Source organism: Halichondria panicea, chromosome 1 (assembly GCF_963675165.1).
Source record: "Halichondria panicea chromosome 1, odHalPani1.1, whole genome shotgun sequence".
Lineage (NCBI taxonomy): Eukaryota > Metazoa > Porifera > Demospongiae > Suberitida > Halichondriidae > Halichondria > Halichondria panicea.
This window is the reverse complement of record NC_087377.1, coordinates 7,610,588-7,638,387: the sequence shown is the minus strand read 5'-3', so window position 1 is coordinate 7,638,387 and position 27,800 is coordinate 7,610,588. Positions and strand designations below refer to the sequence as shown.

The window sequence follows — 27,800 nt, the reverse complement described above, 5'->3', positions numbered from 1 at the left end:
TATACCCGCTGGCTGCGGCACGGCCTCGGTTAATAATTATACCATAATAACTTGAATTGATTTAGAGCATGATAGACCATCCAGTTTCTACCGATATTCGATACAACCCATGAAGAGTCAGAAGAAATTTAAAGCAGCAATAACAGAATTATCATCTACATGCCACAAGCAGCAGTGCAATGTACGTGTTAGTAAATTACATTTAATATAAAGAGGTGCATGTGCCTAATCTGCCGAGTAAGTTATTTGAAGTTATTATGTTCTCACACAGTTATTAAGGACGTCTCGTGGATGGGTGGTGGGGGTGGATGGCGTTGTCGTGGTGCAAGGGCTGGAGGGAGATATTGGTTGAGAATAATAAACAGATGTATAGTACATATAGTACGCTTCGCTTCCAAAGGACATATTGACATTTTGGAATTTACCCCACGAAAATTACCCGCTATACGGTATTGCAGCATGTACGTACTAACCACACACCTAGTGTCTTCTCTGTGTGCAGCTCCTCAGTATTAGTGACAGGGCGTCGTGGTGGAAGGGCTGGAAAGGGAAACAATGAAAGTTGTTTCATGGACTACAATTACCGGTCATACTACAACTGAACAGTGAATCAAAAAAGGACCAAATAAGGGAAAAATGTCATCTAAGAATACACAAGAATACAATTAGCAGTAAACATCCACCGAATAAGAGAAATAATTTTTTATTTCCTAGGAAACCTAATTATATAAATGTATGTTTCTTAGAGTCACAAGTAATGTTTTCAATATTACACTTGTACACACAATCATAAATCATAAATGATACACCTGCATTGCATGAACTCTTGGGGAATTAGTGTAATGTGGAACCAATCAAGACATTGTATTAACTGACACGACGAACAACAGTGCCAACATTTAATTTCCCACAGTTTAAAGTGACTTACATTGTACAATACATATTAGAAAACAAGACAATAATTTATGGGGTGTCCACTCTAAAAACTACTTTCGTGTAAGTACTAATTATAGCGGGTAATTTTCAGGGGGCAAAATGCTTCATTCGTGGGTAAAATATTCGTGGTCATGCAGACCTTCAACCACGAAAACCACGAATATTTTTCCCCCATGAAAATTACCCGCTATAAGTATACTAACCACCCACCTAGTGTCTTCTCTGTGTGCAGCTCCTCAGTAGTGACAGGGTGTCGTGGTGGAAGAGCTGGAGAGGGGAGACAATGAAAGTTGTTTCATGGACTACAACTACCGGTCATACTACAACTGAACAACAGTGAATCTATAAAGCACCAAATAAGGGAAAAATGTCCTCTAAGAAAACATGCACGAATACAATTACAATGTATAACAGTAAACATCCAATTACGTACCGAATAAGAGAAATATTTCCTTTAATATTGTATCTATAGGAAACCTAATTTTTATACATGTATATGTGGAGGTAAATTTTCACCCCTGAAAGGATGACACTTGAATGCAGTAGGGAATATTGATATAATAACATTAGATCCCATTTGAGTGTATTTAGCAGGGAACTATGAGCTATAGTACCGGTACTATAGATTGCTCTGGGCTACAAACTACAACATTGTACATTGTATTGTGATTTACAAGAAGATACACATGTAATTATTGTAGCTAGATGCTTTGTCTAGTAATATAATAACAGAACTAGAATGAAAGAGAGAAGCTCTAGTTTCTTTTTTTGGCTTTATTCGAGAGTAGTAGGAGACGCTCGTTTTTTGGGCAGTGTGCTGTGCTTTTTTGCTGCAAGGCTACATGTATGGGGGAGGAGCTGGATGTATGGAAGTGCTGGGATTCTAGCTTTGGCTTCTTCCTAAAGTTCTTTTCGCTTTGTTCAAGAATAGTATAGGAGCCGCTCGTTTGCTGGGCTTATTTGCTGGGCTTATTTGCTGCAAATTATAGCTTAGGTGTCTTCCTTTCGCTTTGTGAGGAGTAGTACGAGCCGCTCGTTTCTTAGAAAGTGTGCTGGGCTTATTTGCTGCAAAACTGGGGGAGGAGCTGGATGTTTCTGTTTTGTGGGTGGAGCTAGGACTGTAATTTTGTCCATCAAACTGAGGTGGAGGAACAGGGTTGACTTGAATAGAGACCACAGATTTAGTAGAGACACAGAGATGCCAACTTTAGATATTAGTTTTCAAAAGAATAATGATGCAGTTGCTAGGTTGGCTGTTTATATAGGTTGACTGTTGCTAAGCTAGTGCATTCTAGTAGCCAATAGGTTTTGGGATCTAAATCAGTTAGAACATGTGCATTCGGTATCTATGGTTATAGTGTCCCTCATCCCTCGGGCTAAAGCCCTCGAGCTTTGGGACACTATAACACATAGATACCTCATGCCCATGTTCTAACTATAACTTATAAACACCCAAAACAACAATTTCAAGTAATTGTTGCACTAGAGGCGATAAACTTGACTGGCTTTTGAGATTCCTTTTCTGTTTAGTCGGCAGGTAAGGGAATGAGTAATGTGATAAAGACGCTCTAAAAAACAACAAACACTTCCAAAGATGGCTTTTGAGATTCATTTTCCGTTTAGTCAGCAGGTAGGATTAAGGGAATGAGTATTGTGATAAAGACACTCTAAAAAACAAACACTTCCAAAGAATAAGTAGGTAGGTAGGAATTAGGTCAGAGGGTATATTCAGAGTGGATAAGAGTGACCTACCTGGTGGTTCGTTCAGATCGACTGGTTTGAGCTTGTCCTTGTCCACCTGGACATATACGACCTTGGTCGAGTCCATCACCTTGGCATCACTGCTGGCTGGCCTGGTCTCCACCGGAATGTACTGCCCTTGTGCTTTGGCAACTACAGGACAGGGTATAACACGTGTACAAGTTATTGAGATATCTGGCCTCTCATGATGAAAGTAGTCCAACTAGTTTCGAAAACTACCAGCACAAAGTTTTGGAGTTACACTACATGTACACACACGAAACTGTCAACCGTCTCCACTTAGGGAATTAGCTGACACGTATATGTACTGTAGTAGTAAGCACTATCCCCAAAAATTTATTCTCCCACATAATTATATCTACAGTATAACTACTTGATACCTTTGCCAAAAATAATGTCTGCCTGAAACACTATTAATTGAACAGGTTATAATAGGTTATCATTCAGGGGCTCCACTGTATACTGAATAAGTACCTGGTGGTGTGAGTTTGTCCTTGTCTACCTCAGAATAGATGACGGTGGATGAGTCCACCACCTTGGTGTCACTGCTGGCTGGCTTGGGAACCACCAGCGTGTACTGGTGCTGCGTGGGAGTGGGTGGGGTGCTAATAATAACTGTAAAGTCAATTTGCCAAAAATATTAACCTTATTTAATGGCCAGTGTAATTAATTTTAGTAAACAATACTTCCTGTCTACTATAATTACGCTGACACACAATGCCCGTAACATACGTACATGAATCCAGTCCTGAGGACATTGGGACATGCACAGACTGAGACTAGTAATATGTACTTTCCCACTAATATTACTACATGTATTACTATAAAATATGTCATTGTATTCAAGCACGGAGGTTTCCGACATGTAGAGCTTCCTTCCCTGGAATCACTGTACAACTGCCGGACACTTGCTGATACATGTACATGTAATTAAAGGCTTACACAATATGCACACACAGCTGTACAATTTCTGACCTCCACATATTAAAGACATAAAGTACCCACAAAAAGGGACAAAAGGAGAGACTACAAAAGCAGCTGTTAAATTTAGGGTATAATACGTGCCACATCACAGACAGCATTACTTGGTCTACACACTACATGTATATACATAATATTATAGTCCTCACTTGTGCAGTAATCATTGCCTCAAGTCCATCGTCACCTCCATCCTCTGTAGGCTTGTCCTTTGCTTGTGAAATGCTAGTGGCCTCCTCTGTAAGCACCACATCATTTTCCAAACCTTCATCTCCTTGTATTGTGAGAAGGGGAAGGGGTGGAGGGTTCTCACTGGTGGTGGGTGCAGCTTTGCCTGCCAGAGCTAATGCTACAGTTTCGTATTCAGGACTTTGCATGTTCTCTTTACATACGACGTCATAACCTGGTGGAGGTGTATCCTCAGTGTCAGCTGTGTTGCATTCCAAAGACATGTTCTCAGGGCGGGCGACATCATAAATCGCTACAAATGTTATTAAGGCACCAACGTCCTGTAGACAATACACAGTAACATCTTTATTATACGGAAACCATAATTATACAGTGTAGATTAACGGTATTAATACAGTACAACGTTTTGCGAGTGAAACCCTATGCGAGCGAGCGAAATGAGCAGAAAAATTAGCAATCTGATGTTTGCGAACTAGCAAGGGTCGTGGCGTGGTCACATAATTACCTGTATGGACCTTTGCTAAGTCATTAAACTCGCAAAGTTCGCATATGGTTGATGCTCGCAAAATAATTATGTCTTAGACCACAACTTGGTAACTACAGGGTGACCACACATCATCAACTGTGAGGGGGGATAATCATGTTGAGAGAAAGAGTAGAAGTGCTACTTACTTTAATTGTTGGATCTCGTGGTGAAAATGTACTTGATTTTAAGTTTTAATTATGGATTTGGGGCATTATTATAGTCAAATGTTATGCTCAGTGACACATTGAAGGCCAAATGGAGTCTCTTCAGAATCAGGCCAGGAAAAATATGCTCAAGAAAGTTGCTGATACATGTACGTGTAGTTAAATATGCACTAGCTATTTAGTAAAGAGAGAAAGAGCTAATAATTTAATGCACGGTACTATTCATACCATAAGGAAATTATTGGTCTTGCGAAAGTTCGTGAAGCACATGTATGTATCACAGGGCGAATAGAGAGCTTGGGTGAACTAGTACGTGCATGTAACAATACAATCATACAAGTAGCATTGTACGTGCATGAAGCAACAGAGCTACAGTGTACGGTAGGGTACGGAACCATACTTGGCATAAGTAACAATGAGCGCTTTGTGTCAATCTGAGCTTATTTGGACACACTGTAATAATGTACCACAGGTGCTTTTCCTTACATGTGTGTAGACATACAACAAACATGACCAACAAGGGTATTATTTACTACATGCAGCTGTATCTTGCTCAATGGGCTGTACCCATGCATGCACATATTTGTCACGCACGGTTTCATTCAGCAAATGTTTGACTAATTGTAGTGCGTACACGTATACAAACATGCTACAAAACCGCAATCATGTAAAAGGGACAAAGAGAAAGTGTCACAGAAAACCTTTACTTGTACTATAAAGCCCTCACCTGCGCAGTGATCATTGTCTTTTGTCCACCATGGTCAGCACTGTTACCAGCTCCATCCTCTGCACCTCCTTGTACTGGGTCCATCTGACCCATTTCCAGTTGAGCTTCAGTGCTACCAATGGCCTCTTCTGTAGTATCGTCATGCTCCATGTCACTGACTGATAGATCATTCTTCAATGACTCATCAACCTCCCAATCTAACTGATTTTCCACATGGCAGAAAGAGCTCTCTGCTAACATAAAAACAATACCCTCGTTATCCACAGCAGGATTGTAGGGGGGTGGTAGATCTGGTGCCTCACTGTCTCCTCGTATCATGGGAGGGGGAAGGGGTGGAGGGTTCTCACTGGTGGTGGGTCTACGTTTGCATGCCTTAGCTGATGGTACAGTTTCATATTCAGGACTTGGCGAGTTATCTTTACGCACGACATCATAACCTGGTGGAAGGGTATCGTCAGTGTCAGCTGTGTTGCATTCCGGAGACATGTGCTCACGGCGGGCGACATCTTGCGATGTTATTGAAACACGCACATCCTGTAGACAACACACAATAAACATTATTATTTACTCATTCAAGCAACACGTATACAGATCAGTCTCTGCTGAAACAAGGCTAGACTTGTCTAGCCTTGTCCCCCCAGGGATCTGATAGTGAAATAACAACCTGTGAAAACACAATACATTGTATCAAGAGTAGATACTCTTTGATTCTATGCATGTACATGTAGCAGTACCTAAATATACATGTACCTTCAAATGACTAATAAAAATCAGTATCTACATGTCGGCAATCATAGTTGTCACTGAGGGGGATATTGAAACATGAACACAGGACGTTGCTAATACGAAACCATAGCATTAGCTCATGAGTGAACATAAACATGCTTCCTAGTTTGGGTAAACAAGGAAGCTATATGTAGTACTTGTACAAACATAATTATGTACTGGGAAAGATTCTTACGTGTGGGGGGGCTATCAAAACACATTGTCAGCGCAATATCAGCACAAACACACAATGCAGAGAGTTTATCATTGCAACATTAAGTGTAATACTCACCACACTGCCGCCTTCAGAGTTACTGTGAATTAAGAGAATTATTATTTTAACATTAATAAATGTGAACATAAGATTCTTACTAAACGGATATTGTTGGAAACATCCCTATTTCAATCATACTATATGCACCCGCGTAACAATTGTACATGTACATGTACGTATGTTTACGGCCTAATTGGATTGCTTGTAGATCATAATTAGCATGAATGCTGGCAAATGTGTTGAACACTTTAAATTAGATGATGTAGCACATGACAACCACATTCTCACATACTGCTACGACTACCATTCAAATTGAAATTGATTGTACCTGGAATAAAACACCTTGCCGCCTCGTTTGTATTTCTTCACCAGACACAAAACAACAAGAATGATGAGCATCGAAGTGGTGATCAGAACCATCGCAACAATAGCAACAATACCTGAACAGGGAGAGAGAGATGTTACGAGCTAAATTAATTATCAATTAATGGTCGTAATAGTGTAATTGTGTATCTAGCTCACATGCTACTGATATTAGCACACATGTTTTTTAACTCACCAGCGATAACTGATATTGGCAGAGACTCCATACGAGGAGGAGGTGAGTCTGTTTGTGGATCAGACGTTGTAGGTATAGTGGGAGCAGCTGTTGGACATGTAGTGGGAGCAGCTGCAATGAGGAGGAGGCGGAATAATTGATTATCGAGTTGTGATAATCTACAGAGGTACTTACAGGTACTATTGAGTTGGTCAAGTTGTATAATGAGCGATACCTCCCCTTCAAAGATGGTCTCCAAACTATTCCAAGAGTACACCACCACATAGCCACCAAACGTGTCATTTAAAGAGAGGACAGTTGAATCATTCACAGAGATTGAATTTGATACTTCAGATGCGTTGATGAAACCAACAGGTACTCGGTCCAAGATGGTGGTGGATTGGAGCAAGACTAGACAATTCTGGTCACAGCAAGTCACATTAACCTCTCCATTTGTTAACTTGGTTGCACTAATGCCCTCTCTGGGTGGTGAACTGGTAATGTCTACGGTAAATAACAATTTTTATAATTATAGCACAGCAATAACACACAAAGCACGTACCTTCACCAGTCGAGTTCACTGTCATATTGTCTTGACTGAGTGCTACCATAGAGATGGGCATGTTTGGTAAATGGTTGCTCTCCAGATCAAAAGCAATCACTCGGTATTCTCCACTAGGAACAGGAATTGTGAAATTCTCAATTGGATTCCGAGGGATGGTAACAAGTCTCATGTTAGCAAAATCAAGCTTTAGCTCTCCAAGCACCTCATTAACGACACGTATCACACAGATGAGAGCTCCAGGAGAGACAGTACCTTCAACATACACAATGCTCACACAAATACCACCACCACTAGGACATTCAGACACTAGGATTTCTTGAACGTCAAATGTACCTGATAGAGATAATTATCACACAAATACATATTTTTATCAGCTCAATATGAACGTGATGGACTTACTGATTTTAATGTTCTCAAACACGAGGTCTATTTCATTCTCATCAGTCAGTGTGACACTGTATTCTGTCAACTTGTCAGTGGGGAGGGAGAAACTGAGCGTGCCATCAAACAGAAGAGGGTTCGTGATTGGAAGGTTGATGGAGGTAGTCAATAGGTCAGAGTCCACACGATACCGAGTGAACTTTGTACAACTTGGAACCTAAAATGTTAGAGAGAACTCAACAAACTAAAAATGCATTCTTACCAACGTAACAAACAGCTAACGCTAACCCTAACACTAACCCTAAAATTGAATCACTCACAGTTGCCCTAAACTTGACTAATTTATTCCTTTTATTTTCAAGAATACGATGCTGTTCTCCACCACCTGCATAATATTATAGAAGTGTAATACTATTATTATGGTATAAACACACCTTCTACTCTCGTAAATAACCCAGTACATAATTCACTGGTTGTTCCTCTCATCTCTCCATCAGTAGGAGTCACAGTAAATCTGGCACACACACTGTTATCAGAGTAAGTGAAGATGTACTCATTAGAATCGATAACAACTGTTTCAGTTGAGTCTAGAGTTGACTCGGTGATGTCCACACTGTAGTTAGTGAGAGGTAGAGCATTCCACATCACGGTGATGGTGTTTGGTGCAATAATAAGATGAGTGAGGACCGTCTCTAATGTAATAAAAGAAGGACAAATTATGCTGAAACAACCAAGATATACTCACCACGAACAACTAGAGATGCTGTGGATGAATCTGGGAAAGTATTATCAGAGCCATTTCTGATTATAGCCTCACAATACACAATAGAGTTGTTGTGCTGTGGAGTGGCCAAGATTGTCAGTGTGGTTGATCTACCAGGGGATGAAGGTGGACGTGCTCTAACAGTGTCTGTATCTGGTCCCACTACGACATTGTTTATTGTCCAGATATAATTATTAGTAAATCCCTCTGCTTGATACCGACACCTGAACACAGCCTCTAGTCCCTCGGCTCTCTCCAATGACACTGGCTGTACTGTGAACTGAGCTGTGAGAAACAAGAACAATTAACACACAAACAGTTAATCTTTGCAGTGCTACAGATTAGTGCAGTAATAGACCAATTCAAGTATTACCTAGCTACACTGTAGTTTTATGTTATGTACATGTATGTGCAAACCTTTTCCAGAAACAATGAGATATGTGAGCACAACGATAATGAAAGGCAACATCCTTAGGGCATCCATTGTGAAGTCAGAACCTATACATGTACCGGTACCACAAGCGTTAAAAATGTTTTGCACAATTGTTTGTATATAAGAAATGCTGAATTTTTCGTTGTTACACACTTGTATCATTTCTGCTGTATGTGGGTAGTACGTTTGTATACTGTCTAATTAAAACGCTATGCACGAAATGCCATGCATTTAACGTGCACATTGTTTTACAGCAAAAAAAGCTAAGCAGTACTTTGACAGAATACTGGATGAACTAGCCGGCTTATCTATTATAGTTAAAGTTGAGTAAAATACCAAAGATCGGTGACCACGTATAATTGATCACTTAGGTACCAGCGTTCGTGAAGACATCTACAACCTTTTTTTACCTACCAAAGTGTTTTGGCTTTGTCTATACGCTGCTAGTTTATTAATAACAACTAACTGCCGTCATGTTGTGAGCTAAGCAATAGTAGAGTAACTACCGATATTCTCGGATTTCATACGTTAGCCACTATAATCATCAGACATGCACTGCCCCGCCCCTTCAGCACAAACAGTGTACCCCAGCGAACCATTATTTTTATGTGTATGTACATCTAGTCTCAGCAGCTAGCTTTTCTAAGCTATATATATACTCATCAAAGCATCTTGCAAGCAGAACTGGAAGTACAGCACCACTGTAATTGTTCTTTAGGCATTATTCTATTTCTACTGGCTGGAATTTTTCCATGGAAAATTAGTAGGGTCTTACAATTTTGCAGTAGCATATTGATGCCAGCTCTGCTTGCAAGAGGCTTTTAATTGGATGAATAACTAGCTGCATAGACTAAATCTACATACACATACAAAGAAGCACCTATAGCCTCGATTCCAGGCCGAGTTGTTTCTAGCTAGGCCGCCAACTAGGCCTGGTGTTGATTGTATCTGGGCGTGGTTAGGAACCAAAAAACAAGAGATTTGCAAGAACAACACACCTGTCGACAAGGGCCAGCAGTGTTGGTCCTACCTACTAGTTTGTAGTCCATCCACAAAGGGCAGTGAGTGAAAGCAAGAAACTTGTCATACCATGTTGAAAGCCATGGCAAAGACGTTTCTTCCTTCTGACAAGAGCTGGGCCGGTTCTGCAATGAGAGTGGGACCTTCTTGTCAAGCAGACAATGTATATGTTAATCTGAACAACTTAAACTTGCCATAGCTAGCTAGCTAGCTAGACAATCTATGGCTGGATTTTAGTTACTTCAGAGCATACACGGAGCTAAATTACGGTATTAAAGTTATATATGGAGAAATATGACAGGAAACAAAGTGTGAAGAATCTCTGCTTTGGTTTCCAGTTCCTGTCACCCCCAGATACAATCAATACCACGCCGTGTTTTTAAACTTTGTTCTATTAAAAAAAAAATTGGCCTGGGACCGAGGCTAAGAAGCACCACCATGATTAGCTGTTTGCAAAATTATAACCGCAGGCGGTATTTTATCGAGCGATTGTAACCCTAATTTATCCAGCAATGCATGGTTACATATTTATCCGGGATGCAACTCTATATACATCCAGCAGTCATTCAAACTGGTATTCATCCCTCGATGTTTAGGGTTAAACTTTATTCTGCGGCCTTTAATAGTTAGTATGCATGCGCATGGGCAGTAATTTAGAGACACTCAATCGTGGCTGAAATAATTATGGTCCTCATCTAGAAGTGAATGGGCGAAAGGATTGCTCCCTATACCTGGTGGATTGAGGCAGTGTGACAGCAAGGGACGATTGGTTTTTTGCAGAGAGTTGGATTTGGTCCTAGAGCTACTCCAGACTGACCTAAAAAAGTGTTGGTAGTTCTTTGTTTAATGTGCAACCGCGAGCGCTTAAAAAAGCTTCCACGTGCAGTTAATTGTGGCGTATAGGCAGAGGAGTAATACAAACTGCCGTGTGAAATATGGGTGTGTTCTGAGCTACTGGAATATCATTAAATTTAAATTTCTCAGTGCCTATTATGAGTGCTTAGATACAGTGGCCCTGAGGTATACACCTACTCCATTTTGCGTTTGCGGTTCATTTTGCAGTTCAACTGCGCTTTTGCAGCTCGCTTTTGCAGTTCGCTTTTGCAGTTCGCTTCTGCAATTGACTTTTGCAGTTGCTCAATCACACAATAATCACGTGACATCAAATGTAAGAAACAGGCAAGAAAATAATTATGCTGGCTAGCTAGCTGTGTCTAAGCTGTGTCTGTCTGTGTTTATCATGGCACATTTCTCTACGCAACAACTCAACGATATGGTAATATAACAGGATGTACATGTATGCAGACATTGAATACCCCATTTCAACATATCTGTTGATAATCGAAATACTTTTACTAGTGGAGACCTTATAAATAATCGTTCAAACACAGACAGACACAGCAGATATTAGACACAGCTAGCTAGCCAGCATAATTATTCTCTTGCCTGTTTCTTATAAGAAATAATTATGTTGTTGCAACATACATATCTAGGTGTTTATTATATAACGAGTATTGCAAGCGTGCGCTTGCTAATGCCTCTCGCCATGTTTTTGCTTTCGCTCAAAAGTATTAGAGTGTTATAGAAGAGGTAAATAATTTGCAATGTGCTTTGATTGTTTCACAAGAAAGGGGTGTCCACAGTTAATAGTGTATACTGTGAGTTTGTCAAAGGCACAGAGTAAGAGAGAATTTAAGCACAGACAGTAGTATAGCACAGTATAGTATATAAAGAAGCCGGCAGAAAGTGTGTATCTATCTATATTAATACTGAGAAGAAAAGACTTGTGTACATGTATCTATTGTTACCAGTTATTGTTATCTAGTCTATATGGTATTATTTGTTTTGTGGCTTACCGCTATATATACCAGGACCTCAAGAAAAAGAACATGAAGAAGTAAGTTGATTCTGCCACTGGATTCTCCAACATGTGGGGAGGAGCGCACATGCGCATTGCATCCACAGGAATAATTAAAGGGTGTGTCCAAAGAGATTAAGTTCACAATGGCTATACCAAGGGCGTTAGTCTGGGGGCCAGACCTAATAGCTCGGGGGCAAAATCAAGAGAGCTAGGATTAGGTCTGGAGACTCTTGCAGCATTTCCGTGTGCTCTAGCGGAATGTGGCCAGAACCAATGAAATGCATATCCTATGTCATGTGATTTTTTAACCCAATGAAATGCGAGTATTGCCTTTGTGGAATTTGGATTACAGCCAATGGAATTTAGATACAGCCAATGAAATGAGAGTATTGCTACATCTACTCCTTCTTTATAACCTCCAATATCACAGTCTCCTCCCTATTGACATTCCAAGAGCACACGGAAGTGCTGCAAGAGTCTCCAGACCTTCTTTCTCTCTTCCCCCTCCCCTCTCTGAGAAAAAGGTCTGGCCCCCAGACTACCAAGGGCGTATGAAGAGAAGAGGGCATGCAACTCACAATCTAAACTGCGTATGCGTCAAAAAACTGATGAGTCAGCAGGATATGCTATATTTAGCCAACCACCCACTAGAGGAGGTTGGTCACGATTAATTAAGATTCACGTGAGCTTATGTTTTCTATGTAAAAACTCCAAACTCATCCAAGCTGCTGAGTCGGCACATTTTATCTACTTTCTTCCATTAGCTTGTTTATCTCTCTTGTATAACATATCCTGTTAGTTTATAAGTCGTAGTAGTTTAACACTATGATTGCTATACCTGCTACATCAAGACAGGAGTCAAAGAAACCAAGGATTTGAGGCAACAACTCAAAGTTTGTGGTTTCTGGCTTGTTGCTTCTAGTACGACTATGCTACTCACTTTCTAGTGTCACTGAGCATTGTTAGCATCATTTACTACTAGTATAGAGAGCTACAATCTTCTGCAGTATGTTAGCTAGTAGCTAAAATAGCTACTTTCTCTGTAAGTTTCCGTATATCTTCACCGTGCACGCACAAAAACGGTGCACGTGCAATGCATTCTTTACTATTTTTAGATATAAAACCCCGCCCATTTGTTTTCTGATAGATAGTAGTTGCATACCCTCTTCTCTTCATACGCCCTTGACTATACTATATAGCTAGCTAGCTGTTTTAACAGATCTTTTCTGACTCTTGTAGCTAACAAAGAGCTAGCGCTTTAGTGCAAGGCTAACTCATGTGTTGAATAGAAAGTTTGTGCGAACAGATGATGCTATGAAAGATTCTGAAGAGACTGCAACAGCCTTCAATGTGAGTCAAACTAGCAATAACTCGAGAAAGAAGCTTTAGTTTGCTAATCCACGAATCAAAATCCAAGAGAACGTGGCTAGAAGCCTATAGAAGCTGTTAGTTTTCGTCGCATTGCAACCGTTGAGCAGTTACAGTTGGAACAGACACACACACAGACACACAGAAACACAGACAACTTTACCCATATCCCTCATGCGGCTACGCCTCGAGGCATAATTATGGTAACCTGTTTCTTCAGGCTTGCCATCAGGTCTGTGCTTACAGTACTTCTTCATTTATTATGCCCTTAATGCTGTAAAATCATATTGATGAATAGAAAGCATATGTGATGTCACGTGATTGAGCAACTGCAAAAGTCAACTGCAAAGTGAATTGCAAAAGCGAATTTCAATAGCGAATTTGTAGGCGTGGTCTAGCTCAGTTTCGCTTGCTAGCTGCACCATTGAGAGTAGCCTCGATCCCAGGCCGCACTTCCCACTTCACTTAGGGAAGTGGGCCTGGTATCGACTGCTTGCGCATGCGCTAATATCCCCCCGGTATCTGGGGGCTTTGGATAACATCGTATAATGCTCAGTAAAACTATGACATCACAACGAACGGAAGTGGATTGAAGGAAGTAGATAGAAAGTTCGATTGAAGGTTTCTAGCCCATTGGATAGCATTCTCTGATAGCTACCCTTAGCCTGCTATGTTAACAAAAGACTCACAGCCTGCAACAGTGTGGATGACGATTGTCTGAACGGGGTGAAAACTGACAAGAGCCTATATGGACAGGCCACGCCCATTTAACACTAACTTTGGTGAAAGTCTACCAGAGGAGGAATGCCAGTGTCAAAAGGTCACTAATTAAAACACCACGTGGCCTATGTTTTACATCTAAAACTGAGTTTACCCTCGCGCCCCTGAGTTTATACACCATCAATAGCTTGATCCTCTTTATAATCACAACAGAAATCGGTTGAGCTATCGCGCCCCAGAGGAAGCAGCTTGAGAGAGGAGATCCAGGATTTAATTGCAACCTTTGACCTTTTATTGCATTCTTCAAAACCACACGATATGGAAATTAGCCTTCCGTGGCTAGGGTATAAATGTTGATGTACTGGCTTGCTGCACTGGATAGATCTAGGTATAGTAAGCTTTCTAAGCAGGCAAATAAAGAACAGAAGCGCTAAGCTGCTATATGCAGCAAAGGTCAAGAACCCAGAACAAGAATGTTTAATTCTTCATTAAACGTGACCCTATTGACCCTGGCGTTCCTCCTCTGAAAGTCTACTATAGACCCATTGCAGTGGGTGTGGTTATGACGCCACGCTTTGATATTTCAATGATAGCCGCCATTTTGGGGTACCACATCAAACAGACTTGTACAGTTTATAGTAGCCTCTATCCCAGCTCCTCTCACTAGAGGGCCTGGTAACCACTGTTTGCGCGTGGGTGGATTCAATAGTAAATTTGTTAGTAAAACTCTTTGTAATTTATCAATTAACCTTTTGTACTATGGTCACCCACGTGGTTGATTAAACTATTAGTGTCAAGAGAGAGAAATCGCCATCACAACTCTAGGCTCATACAAGGAGCACTGATCTTACTGAGATGGCATCAAACAAGCGTCTGGAAGCAAGTAGACTTGCCAGAGCCGGTAGGTACTGACAGAAAAACTCCCACTACTCTACCACAGTACAAAAGAAGACAAAACCTGACTTTTCAACACTGGAGAGAGCTTGAGCAAGAGCAGAACAGAAGTACAAGCCATCACAACAAAACTAGTCACTAGTTTAGGTCATAAATGTTGTAAGTAGCTGTGTTATTTTATTAAAACTACTGCAATGACATCATTGTAAAATATACAATAATTATACTGACTAATTTACTAAGATATCTCGATCCCCAAGAATCTTGGGGCAATTGACGCATGCGCAGACAGTGTATACCAGGCCGTCTTTCTCAATTGAGAGCGGCCTGGAATCAAGGCTAAGTTTATAGGTAAAAATAGTACTTATATATTGTGGAAATCCTAGTAGTAGGGATAAAGACAAGAACTTCTACTGACTCCCAAGTGTCATCCCAAGTCAAAGCATAGATATATAGTAGAGGAAGGGGATTGGAAACGGGATCACGTGAGCTTATGCTTGCAACGTAAGGCATCTGGGACCGTGCGCGTTGCAACCTATAGACACCTTGAGGTGTGATTTTACTGGTTTTGAGGTCAAGAGAAGCTTTTGAAAAGAAGCAAATGAGAGGATACTAGGTAAGTAAATGTATGAATAGCCCTAAAATTTGTCTTGAGGCATGGCTAGGTACAAAATGAAACATTATTACTAGCTAGAAGTTATGTTCACTCTTGGTAGCACACAAAATTTGAAGATTTTACAACACTTAGCTTCTTCTTTTTATTTGTGGGGTAAGAACTGACATATGAATTGCATCTATTGTAAATGAATGGTTACAGTAGTAGTACATGATGTTATTTTATTGCTTCAGCTATATATTGGAAGTGGGGATATCATACTTTTTGAGTTATTGACCGATTTGTTGATTTCCACTAGCCATCTTTGCGGGGTAGCATCTCCGTAACTAAGCTGAGATTATATTCGAGACTCGGCAATATTAAAGATCATGTCCATATTATTGCTTCCAATCCATTAGATTTTCTATTCATGCTCTGATTTTATCACCGCAGTGTCGATGTGTGGCAAGAACTTGGACTGAGAAATCACTGGAAGAACATTGATAATTCATGTATAATTATGTTTAGACCATGCTTATACCTTATATTGATTGTTCATTGTTGTCTATGCATGATCATAAGCTTGCTTTAAGCTTTTAGTTTAGCATAAACTGCCATTAGTGCACAAAAAGTTTATTGCAAGCTCAGCACTTCAAGTTGCATCCATGGTCGCGGCTTGTAGCAAGGATCTAGGACGGTCCGTGTGAAATAGTGCTAATTGCCTGTGTTTCCAATCCCCTTCCTCTACTATCTATGGTCAAAGAGACAAAGAATTAGAGCTGAGCAGCCCGAGACATGGAGAATGGCTTGTGTATTTTCTGCAGTTTTGCTGTTCCTGTAACTTTTTCATAGAATGTTCAATTCAGTTCATACTTGCACACACATGTCACAAATCATATACAGTATGTAGCTAAATGTAGCTAACACATAATTATAAACTTGAAAATAACTCTTATGTCATTGCAATGTGCACATTTCCACTAGTACAGAGCCATCTCTTTTCACTTTTTGTTTTCAGCCGCATTTTGAAGGATCTAGTCCAATAATGATATCTAGCTTGTTCAGGTACTTCTTCTTGCCACCTTGGTCTTGTTTTAAAGATAAGTAACCTTCTACAAAGGGTATCTTTTTGGTGCTAAATACTAGCCAAATCGTGTTCATTGTATGTAAAAGTCTGTTACTGGTACCTCAAAATGGCTGACATTCCAATGACATCATTATTAATTACGTCACTGCAATAGGTCTATAATTATATACATTGTACTGCTGCAGAAGAAAATAGCTGGTACAACAAACCTACACGTACACAGCTCTGTCTCTAGCTAGCTAGCTATATAGCTCTGTGTATGACTTTTAGGATATTTTCTCTGATGTATCCAGGAAATTTTACGGGAAAAAATATCCAATAATTTTGCGCAAGCAGTCGATAGCAGGCCTTCTTTTCTATGAAGGCCGGTGAAGAAGGCTACGTTGAGAGCTGAGTGACTTGTGAACAACGACTGTAGCTATGGGTTAGACAACTGTTTAGAAGTGAAGGAAGTCAAAGATGCAGGATGATTGTCTTTATGTCTCAAACAAGCCTTTTTATAAGCGCCATAAAAAAATAATTCCAACAACGGTTGGCGCTTTTTTAGGACCCAACAAATTATGCTGATGCTGACGTGGCGCTTAAATTATAGTGGCGCTGTAATTACATCAATTACGGTACTACAGCTTAGATGCACAGAGCCACTGTCATAAAAAAGAATTCGAAAATAGTGTGTCTTCGATCAGAGATACAAAAGAAAGGGGATTGGAAACGACCGCCCACGCCCTATGTAAAAGGACTGACATTCGGTGAAGCACTCCGTGTAATTATTGCGCTCGCAAATAATTACATGGAAAAGTTTTGTATCCCTGGTTTCTAGCTCTCCTATCCACTAGAGATCACTCAGGGCCTGGGAGATACTTGAGAGAAGTAAGCTTATACCACTGACAAGCTCTAAGTCCGTTGTCTTTACTCTGTTTCCAATTTTTTTGAGTTTAGCTTGAATTACTCTATGTCAACTTTTCTCTGTCCCTCCTGTGAAGTCAAAACAGCAAAGGACATTGCTTGACTTGGTTATTATGTATCTAAGTGCTACATAGAATGGCTTCATGCTATGTACTGTTCATAAACGTTTGCAGTATAGTCCTTCAAACTGCTTTAGTATACTTTTAGACACGCCACGGGCCTGTCCCTCCTACGACTTCATAGTAAAGGCTATTTCTTCTTGCATAGCATTTATTTGTCTAGTAATAGTGGCTGCATGGCTTAGTCGACTTTTTAGAGCTAAATTCTCTTTACTTTTTAGAAAAATCAACATTAAAAATGATCAATTTCACTGTTTCTATGTACAGCACATTGTAGAGCAGTCAAGACTGGTAATGAGCATGCTGACTATAAATATAATCCTTTGTAGTTTTAGCCACGCCCTATAACGCGGAATGCTTCACGCAAAAATTTCGTAAAAATTTCGTTTCCAATCCCCTTTCTTTTGTATCTCTGCTTCGATATAGTCTACTCGGATATCCGTCTACTCTAATATACCTTTATAGCGTCACGTCAGTTGATACGACACCCTACTAGACTATTAACATGGTACTATTATAAAAGGTAAAAATTACACTGTTAAGCTTACCTGCCTACACACTTACTTCGAGATGAATTCTCTTTTAAACCTCAGCTCTCAACCTATAATAGATAAGGGCACTCAATGAATTCCAATTCCAATTGCACTCTAGCTAACTGCTATGCGTATTATATTCATGTTCAATGAACTCTTGATAAAACTGATATATCATTCTCAGTGCTATACCGTACCCTCGCGAAAATACGCCCACCCTTTTCTGCAAGAAGTCTAGGCTTATTAGGGGACTGGGCGTTTAATCGCGAACGGCGAATTTTCATTCCAACATACGCCCACCCGCGGCCTCAAATCGAGGTTTACACTTTGCTCTATGCCAATTCTTATTGTATTTTCATTTAATAGTACAGTTGAGCCTCGGTTATCCGAACACCTTTGTCCCCGGGCCCATTCGGGTAAGTGAAATATTCAGATAATCAAAAGCTGGCTTTTTGCCAGCCACGTGGGCAATTTCCTACTGCGCATGCTCAGATTGCACTATGCTCTAGCATTCGGATAATCGAGGATTCGGATAACCGGGATTCGGATAACCGAGGCTCAACTGTATGAGCATTTTATTAACAACAATGTTATAAACTAATGCATGAGTATGATTAAAGCATGACAAGAGAATGAACATGAAGAAGTGGACTCTGACTCTATTCGTTGATGTTAGATGTATATGTAGCAGAAACTTCTCAAAGGATGGTAGGTCATACTCCTACAGAGCAGCTATCAGGTACTTTGTTTCAGAAAACCAAGGCAAGGTAACCTGCAAAGTTAGCCTGTGTGATAACTTTCTTGGACTTGTGTTTTCCTTTCTCAGCATATAGGACTACTTGTTCCCTGCATATACATCTTCAGGGGGCAAACAGATCCATACAGAGAAAGTTATAATGTCTGATCTTGGTCCAGCAAGGAGTATAGTCTTACTAGCTACTACCTAAAACTTCCTTTCTTCACTAGTGAACATGTGGCATTCAGCTACTGCGCATGCTCAACTTCTTATTCTGGGTGGGCTTATAATCGAGTGAAAATACCCTCGTGCAAGAACTTCGAAGCAAAAGAGGGGATGGGCGTTTATTCAAGATGGGCTTATTTTCGCGAGGGTACAGTACTGTCAGAGTAGCTAGTCTGAGCTGCTAGCTGTACTATACTGTAATAGCTAGCTGTACACTGTAATCATTGTTGGCATGTGATATTCATGTGACACTAGCTCGTATGGCGCGCCGTGTGTTTCAATAATAATGTCTGCATATACATAGGCGTGTCCTGGTGTGAATATACCGACATAGCATGCACGTGCAATGATCGCCTTATGCAGTGATCATGTCTGCACATGCAACCATCAGTCTCTGCACATGCAGTGATCATGTCTGCACATGCAACCATTAGTCTCTGCACATGTAGTGATCATGTCTGCACATGCAACCATTAGTCTCTGCGTGTGCAGTGATCATGTCTGCACATGCAACCATTAATCTCTGCACATGCAGTGATCATGTCTGCACATGCAACCATTAGTCTCTACACATGCAGTGATCATGTCTGCACATGCAACCATTAATCTCTGCACATGCAGTACAGTATAGGTGTACCTGAGTCCCATTGAGAAACATATACTTTGACCTGATGCAGCAGCTCTATTTAAAGCACGTGTATTAAAGATGTATTAAAAATTAATGATGGATATAATAGATGATATGGACATGGATGAAGACGAATCTGCCATTGAAGTACTCGGCTGGAACACATTTTGCATGTGCAGACATGATCACTGCATGTGCAGAGACTAATGGTTGCATGTGCAGACATGATCACTGCATGTGCAGAGACTAATGGTTGCATGTGCAGACATGATCACTGCATGTGCAGACATGATCACTGCACACGCAGAGACTAATGGTTGCATGTGCAGACATGATCACTGCACACGCAGAGACTAATGGTTGCATGTGCAGATATGATCACTGCATGTGCAGAGATTAATGGTTGCATGTGCAGACATGATCACTGCATGTGCACAGACTAATGGTTGCATGTGCAGACATGATCACTGCATGTACAGACATGATCACTGCACACGCAGAGACTATAATGGTTGCATGTGCAGACATGATCACTGCACACGTAGAGATTAATGGTTGCATGTGCAGACATGATCACTGCATAAGGCGATAAGGGTGCTGGCCCACCTACGCCCACACACTGTTGCTAAGGAAAACTAACTATGAAACTGCTGCGGTGCCAGTAGAGACATAGGTCCTTCACTATACTTAAAAGCACTATCCTACTAGTGCCTACCTCAAGAATCAAGAAGAAATATCACCCAAAAGAGGTACAGCAAGCCATTTTTAGTGAATAGCTAAAAATGGTTCCGCTTAGAAAACCACTAGTGCTAGGAACTTGGTTTTTATATCATTTTATGCTGTTTGAAATGCTTTTCAATATTACAGAACGTTTTTTTAGAAACATCCTGTGTTGTTCAATTTATAGACTTTTTTGCTGTGACACACCCAGTTTAGGAAAATCTAGACCATATATGGATCAAACCTCTCTGTAATGTTGTTAACATGACATCATGGGTTAACTATGCTAAATATAGGCCCTATCCTGCACGTGGAACTCCAGATCGAACGTTTTAACGTTTACCCTCTACGGTAATGGCTAAATAGCTCGCAAATGAAAGCCACGCCCCCAAATGATATTGCGGTAGTATGGTAGTACAGTGTATGTGCGAGCGCAGCCACAACTAATGAGATATAATGCGCACGCAGTGATTGTAAACATTGCGTGTGCAATTATTGCAGCCATACTATCTGCATTCTGTGGTTAAATGTTATCAATTTGTTACTATGGGTCAGCACCCTTTTAACAGGGATATCCCTGATTTTAGTGATCAGTGAATCAAATCAAAATAGCTGAAGGTGCTGAGCTCTTATTAAAATGGGTCTACCCAATCTCTACCATGCAAGAGTTCATCTTGATACAACACTTAAAGTATGTATAGGTAATTATACATGACATGCATACTATAATCCAGAAATCTTTACGTACCTCATGTCCACTGTCACCTCCATCTTCTGTAGATTTATCCCCTGTCTTCATCACTTCACTTTCCGGCACACTCCGGCCCACCTTCCTCTTATACGGCTGTGTTTCAGTTCTTAACAATGGCCTCCTCTGTAAGCACTAATTTAAACCATTGTCCATGGTTTTCATCTCTGACTCGGGATTGACCTTTCTCCACTGAATCATCGACCTCTCCATTTATACCGACTGACTCCGATTGACTGATTCTCCACACTCTGATTCATAGAGTTCTCCACTAACAGATCACCACTCTAGATATCCACTCAGGATTGTAGGGGTTGGTACATCAGGTGCCTCACTTAGCTGTCGTCCCATAATGGAAACTTATTCGTGAAAATGGAGTTTTTTGTGTGGTTAAGGTGAATTGATAAAATCCTCTAAGGCCCTATATAAGCTGTATGGTATACCGCATAGCGCGAAATTTTCGAGGCACTTATAATTCGTGGAATGGCCTCTAAAAGCATTTTGTTGCACAATGTTCATGGAATGACTGATTACCACCACTCTAACTGAAGCTCCGTCTAAAGCTTGCTTAATTTTATCTGTTCTATTTGTGTGGTGCCTAGCTTTGTTAGACTTTTACAGTGACCCTACAATAGCTCGATCTTGTAGATTATCTCTCTCTATGCAGTTACTATTGTTATTGTGGTCATTGTTTTCATTGTGATAATTCTCATCGTTATAATTGTGTGTCTGGTGCAGAAAGGCAAACGAGGGAGCAAGGTGGTGCATTCCAGCTACAATCATTGTCAATTAGAAAGGTATGTGCTGATCTAGCCTAGCTGTTTCACTACCGTGTAGCGGGTAATTTTCGTGGAGTAAAATATTCGTTATTTTCGTGGGCAAGCTGACCTCCACGAAATTTAACGTAGGCGTGGCTTACTGGAACGTAGGAATGCAGTGCAGCCACGAGACTAAATGAAATTTTTTACTCACAAAAACCACCGTTTTTCGAGTTGAACGAATTTTTTACCCCACGAAAATTACCCGCTATACGGTACTATGTGACAAGCATATTACCATGAATTCACAATGGTACTCCCATATAGTACATTTTAATTAGAGAGGTAGTAGGTTGTAACTTGTATTCGTTTGTTTAGCAACAGTTTATATTGAAATCAGATTCGGGATTGAACTTTACAGCGATTCTCAAGGCAGATCAACAAACACAGCTTCCCATGAAATGGTGAGTGATTGCATCACCTGTGTGTATGTGTAGGGTTGTTCAAACTCCCTGAATGTGCATTGTGTGCCTTGCCGAGTTGGAACACATGCTCTGTGTTTTGACAGTCTATTGTAATAGCTATAGGTGGTTTTAAGCTACATTTGTAATGTGTGTTTTGGCTTTCTATTCTTAGGTACATCCTGTATTTACCCAAAACCCGTGTACACAGCCTGTATGTGGGTCACCTGTTTCGATCACTTTTGTCATTATATATGGCATGGTGACAGTTTCTTGCTGGTACTGATAAGTTATCTATTTACAGTAGAACCTCGCTAATCTGAATAGAGGTGAGTGCTTTATAGCACAAGTAAAGGTTTTCTGTGATACTTTCTCCTTGTCCCTTTTACATGATTGTGGTTTTGTAGCACGTTTGTATATACGTGTATACACACTACAATCAGTGTTCAGCCAAACATTTGCTAAACGAAACCCTGCGTGATAATTATGTGCATGCATGGGTACAGCCCATGAGCAGGATACTATTGGCCTTGCGAAAGTTCTTGAAGCGCATGCACGTATCACAGGGCGAATAGAGAGCTTGGGTGAACTACATGTGCATGTAACAATTCAATCATACAGTTAAGTAGAAGTAGCATTGTACGTACGTGCATGAAGCAACGGAGCTCTCTATACTGTAGAAATTAATGTGTGGCCTTTAATGTATCAGCAAGTGTCTAGCTGGCAGTTGTCCAGTGAAGGAAGCTATACATACATGTCGGAAACCTCTGTGCTTGAATACAATGACATTGTTTATATTACATGTATAGGTAATAATAATTATACTAGTCTGTGTCACATGCAATGTCCTCTGTACTGTTGATTCATTAACATAGTGTATGTTAAAAGCATTGTGTGTCAGCGTAATTGGGGCGAGCGAAGCGAGTCCCTACCTAGTCTTCAACGTTGCAATTTTGTCTGTATGTATGTATCTATACGTCATGGACCGGCACAATGATTTGGTTTTGGGACTCATGATCCTTGCCGACTTCCACCGTTGCAATTTTGTCTGTATGTATCCATACGTCATGGACCGGCACAATGATTTGCTTTTGGGACTCATGATCCTTACCGACTTCCACGTGGATTCAAGCTGAAATCAAACAAAAAAGATGAATTGAGAGCTAAAGTTATCATAAGCACACCAGGTGGAAACTATCTTACATTGGACGTATTTGGCCAAAATGTAGCAGCAATTGCTGAAATAGATGAAGCCGAAGTCACTGCTGACAACCTAATCTCTGCACAGCCCTTCTCATGTTCTTATAATGGTACTGTCATGAACCCAGTTACGCGACCTTGATAACTACCAGTGCGAATGTAAAATGCTTCTACTACGTATACTAAATTAATAACCTTGAATTTAAATACAACATATTTCTTTTAATTCGTAAAACAAGCATGTTTTCTTACGCTCGCCCCACAATGTTCAACATTCTCCTAGTTATAGTAGACAGGAACTATATACATGTAATAAGTGTAGAATTAGTAAATAGGCTTCTGAAGTCTATCTTACTTGCCATTAAAAAATCAAAACGGCAAGATTTTGATTTTTGGCTAATCGACTTTAGATATTAACACCCCACCCACTCCCATGGCCGGCCACGCAGCACCAGTATACACAAAACTCTTTGATCTCACCAACCCTAACACCCACGCAGCACCAGTACATGCTAGTAGAACACAAACCTTCTGACAAGGTACTCGTCCAAGGTCAGCTACTCTGAGTTGGACAAGGACAAACTCGTACCAGTCGTCCCACCACCAGGTACTAGTTTGCAAACTTAATTGGGATAGTAAACATGTAGAAGCCCCTGGATGATCTATAACTAGTTAATATATAGTGTTTTACGCAGACATTTTGGCAAAAGTGTCAAGTAGTATATACGTGTACTGTGTATACACTGACTATGTATTAATGTGGGAGAGCTAGTACATTTTGGGGATAGTGCTTAGTAGTTTGTTTCTACACATGTACAGTGTGTTAGCATGTACATATACGTGTCAGTTAATTCCCCAAGTGGAGACGGTAATTGACAGCTTTGTGTGTGTACATGTAGTGTAGCACCAAAAACTTTGCTGGTAGTTTTCGTAACTAGTTGGACTACTTTCCATTTCATCATGTGAGGCCAGATATCTCAATAACTTGTATACGTGTTATGCCCTGTCCTGTAGTTGCCAAAACACAAGGGCAGTACGTTCCGGTAGAGACCAAGCCAGCCAGCAGTGCTGTCAAGGTGATGGACACCACCAAGGTCATCTATGTCGTGGTGGACAAGGACAAACTGAAACCAGTAGATCCAAACAACCCACCAGGTAGGTCACTGTTATCCACTCTGAATATACCCTCTGACCTAATTCCTACCTACCTACTTATTCTTTGGATTTTGTTTTTAGAGTGTCTTTATCACAATGCTCATTCCCTGAATCCCACCTGCTGACTAAACGGAAAATGAATCCAAGTTTATCACTTGACAATTACTGTGTTGGGTGTCCATGTATCCACCACATTTAATGTTCCCTTAAGGGTTGAGATTTTACCTTGACATTGTTAACACTTGTTAAAAGGACAATCTGTTATAGTACGTACATGACGGATAATTATGTTTAGTGCATGAAACTAGTCTCAACTGTCTCCCCTCTCCAGCTCTTCCACCATGACGCCCTGTCACCAACACTGGAGAGCTGCACACAGAGAAGACACTAGGTGTATACTGTGGTTAGTATACTTACATGCAATAGTTTTAAGAGTGGACATCCCATAAATTAAAAGTTTATGATTGTGTGTACAAGTGAAATATTGAAAGCATTACTTGTGAGTCTTAAGAAATTATGATTAGCAAAACACATATAGATTGCAGATTTCTCAATAACTGGCTATATGAAATAAATTCTATTTTTATATACATGCCAAAATACACGGGGCTCGTTTCCTAATCAAAATTCTGTCAATATGCCAATAATTATGTCCATTGTAATTCAATCTCAACTGATCTCCCCCTCCAGCTCTTCCACCACGACAATGGCCCCCACCACCACCGCCCACCCACGAAACGCTCATGGTTCTGCTACACCACTCCGTTGACAAGAAGTGGGAGAATATCGCCAAGGCACTGAAGGACAGAGTCTATGAAATCTTCACAAACAATGAAAATGAATATCTCCGACAACACGAACTGATTGAGTATTATTTTATAAACGTCCACTGTAGTCACTCTTGGGAGGAGATGGTGCGAGTGCTGACGGAGATAGGGGAGCATGGTTTGGCTGAGAGAATAATGTAAATTCTCCCCAAGTGGTACGAATTGTAGCTTGCGTGCAGTTGTAAGAGTTCTGTTTTCGTTGTGTGGTAAACACGTGTCTATACTACCACAACAAGCATTCCAGTTTACACAAAAACAACGTACAGCTTACACAAGAATAAAATAATAACTAAATGCATTGATATACTACCGTATAGCCGGTAATTTTCGGGGGGGGGGGGGGGGGGCAAAACATTCGTGTTTTGAGCAATATTTAGTCATTTCGTGGATAATATTTTCTGCTTGCACTGCAGGTAAAGGTAGGCAAGGTCGCTTCATTCATGGGTAAATATTTGTAGTTTGAGCTCCAACCACGAAAACAACGAATATTTTGTCCCCTAGAAATTACTAGCTAAGCCTGATAACGGAGTGTTGTATGAAATATACATGCAGGCACATGCCCTGAGGGCAAGCTGCCTGTATATTCAATAACACAAGGATTCTCATGCTATACATGTATATAATATTATGTGTTTTATATCACCCCTTATGCCTGGACTACGTAACCGTGAAATAAAATAAAATAGCACGGAGGGACTGTATGACTTTTATTACACACATTTCTATAATTATGATGATACAATGCATTGCAAGTATCATCTGCATGGGTGATGTAATGCAGGTAAAGTAAAATGCAATGCAAGTAAAATTATCCCGAGGGCTAATTATTGTACCCGTGCCATGCAAGCAATAACTAATACTAGCAGTAGGTCAAGAAGAGCTCCACCATTGAATTGAGCCATTGCATAAACGCTCGTTTAGTAATTAAGTATGTTTATGGGATTCTGTACTCTAATACTGTACTTGTAGTCTGTATTCTACCTATACCGTATGGCGCGAAATTTTCAAGGCACTTAATTTTCATGGAATTACCTATCGCTCTATACGTTATGTCAATGCACGTTATGTCAATGCACTTTGCATGCGTCCGCTGTTAACAATGTTTGTGGAGGACCCTTGAAAACAACGCGCTATACGGTATACATGTATAAATTATTACCCGAAGCCGTGCCGCGGCCAGCGGGTATAGTAGTTCGTTGGTTTGTTTATAACAGCTGAGCTTGTTACCTGGCTGCCATAGTACTGCGTTTACAGCATAGATAGCCTCCACACAACAAGTCCTTAGTTTAAATGGTGGCAGATTTCGATGTTAAAGGTTGTCGTATAAAAGCAAGCAAAAGCTAAGAAGCTTAGTAGAACTTGCTCTACACGCGACCTTTATTCGAGGTAGAGCTACACATTTGCAGCTGAAGTGATCCTTTACCGGTCTCTATTCAATGTAGCTCCTCTGACATCTATTTATTCATGTCATTAACCGAGGTTAGCACTTCAGTGCTCTAGCACTTGAAGTCAATCAGTACTAATGTCTCTAACTATACAACATGTGCGCTAAATTTGCCATTGCGTGACTGTATGGAGTGTACAGAATTATAATACATTGTTTGCTGTATTCATGCATGCAGGTGGCGAGGTGCGAGGTAAGTTGTCTTCAGCTCAGCAGTAGTATCAGTAGTATAAGTGTTTGACTAAATGTGTTATTAACAATGCAACGAATGTGTCAATGTCAATATTCCTTTATTTATGCCATTTTCCTGCCATTCCATAATTGTTATTAACAAACAAACAAAATACACCTATAACCACTGCTAAAACTAAAATTCTTTTTGTGATTACTAACATTATTTTATGTTAATGATAACGTTTATGATTGTTATATAATATTTTGAGTATTGAATGTTGGTAGCTATAATTATATAGAAACTGGATAGTTATGCTCATCGATTGAGTTGATATGGTATATAATCAATTATTTACAATCTTTTGAATTGGCTGAAAAGGTAAATTTATGTGTAGCCATTATTAATAATATTCACTAGTAATAATTTTGTAGGATTAAAGAAGTATAGTACCACACCCAGTATATAGTTATGCGAATGCATTAATTATTACATTACGCAGCAGTCATAATTATGTGGAAACTGCTAAATTGTATATTACAGGACACTCTGGCAATTATATACACGACTTTATGGACATGCAACCAGTTATAGTTGTGACACATGCACGAGTGCCACATGGA

The 27,800-nt window shown here is 40.2% G+C and overlaps 2 protein-coding genes and 1 long non-coding RNA gene across 4 annotated transcripts in view; 2 read left to right on the top strand and 1 right to left on the bottom strand.

The window, feature by feature from the left end:
* Nucleotides 1-96: 96 nt before the first annotated feature.
* LOC135338884 (uncharacterized) lies at nt 97-18,153 on the bottom strand. The gene is made up of 18 exons (XM_064534981.1): nt 18,135-18,153; nt 8,985-9,065; nt 8,550-8,852; nt 8,239-8,496; nt 8,125-8,189; nt 7,823-8,021; nt 7,421-7,756; nt 7,054-7,362; nt 6,880-6,990; nt 6,649-6,760; nt 6,339-6,360; nt 5,282-5,815; nt 3,828-4,184; nt 3,172-3,280; nt 2,689-2,829; nt 1,147-1,203; nt 481-540; nt 97-331 (listed from the first exon to the last, which is right to left on the bottom strand). The coding sequence occupies exons 2-18, from the start codon at nt 9,049-9,051 to the stop codon at nt 264-266; spliced, it is 3,108 nt and encodes a 1,035-aa protein (XP_064391051.1). The 5' UTR covers nt 9,052-9,065; nt 18,135-18,153; the 3' UTR covers nt 97-263.
* Nucleotides 15,257-16,039, top strand: LOC135340278 (uncharacterized). The gene is made up of 2 exons (XR_010396285.1): nt 15,257-15,479; nt 15,912-16,039. It is a non-coding gene; the product is annotated as an uncharacterized LOC135340278 (long non-coding RNA).
* A 2,825-nt stretch (nt 18,154-20,978) lies between the features above and the next one.
* LOC135339659 (uncharacterized) overlaps nt 20,979-27,800 on the top strand; it is a 120,737-nt gene continuing 113,915 nt past the window's right edge. The window contains exons 1-9 of one of the 2 annotated variants that reach the window (XR_010396033.1): nt 21,010-21,103; nt 21,193-21,555; nt 21,899-21,957; nt 22,319-22,382; nt 24,080-24,186; nt 24,594-24,734; nt 25,066-25,125; nt 25,425-25,716; nt 27,184-27,441. The gene's annotated coding sequence lies outside the window, so the exon portion shown is untranslated. Of the gene's footprint in view, nt 21,114-21,192; nt 21,556-21,898; nt 21,958-22,318; nt 22,383-24,079; nt 24,187-24,593; nt 24,735-25,065; nt 25,126-25,424 lie in introns of those variants that run through there. The other variant, XR_010396032.1, reaches the window with a different exon arrangement.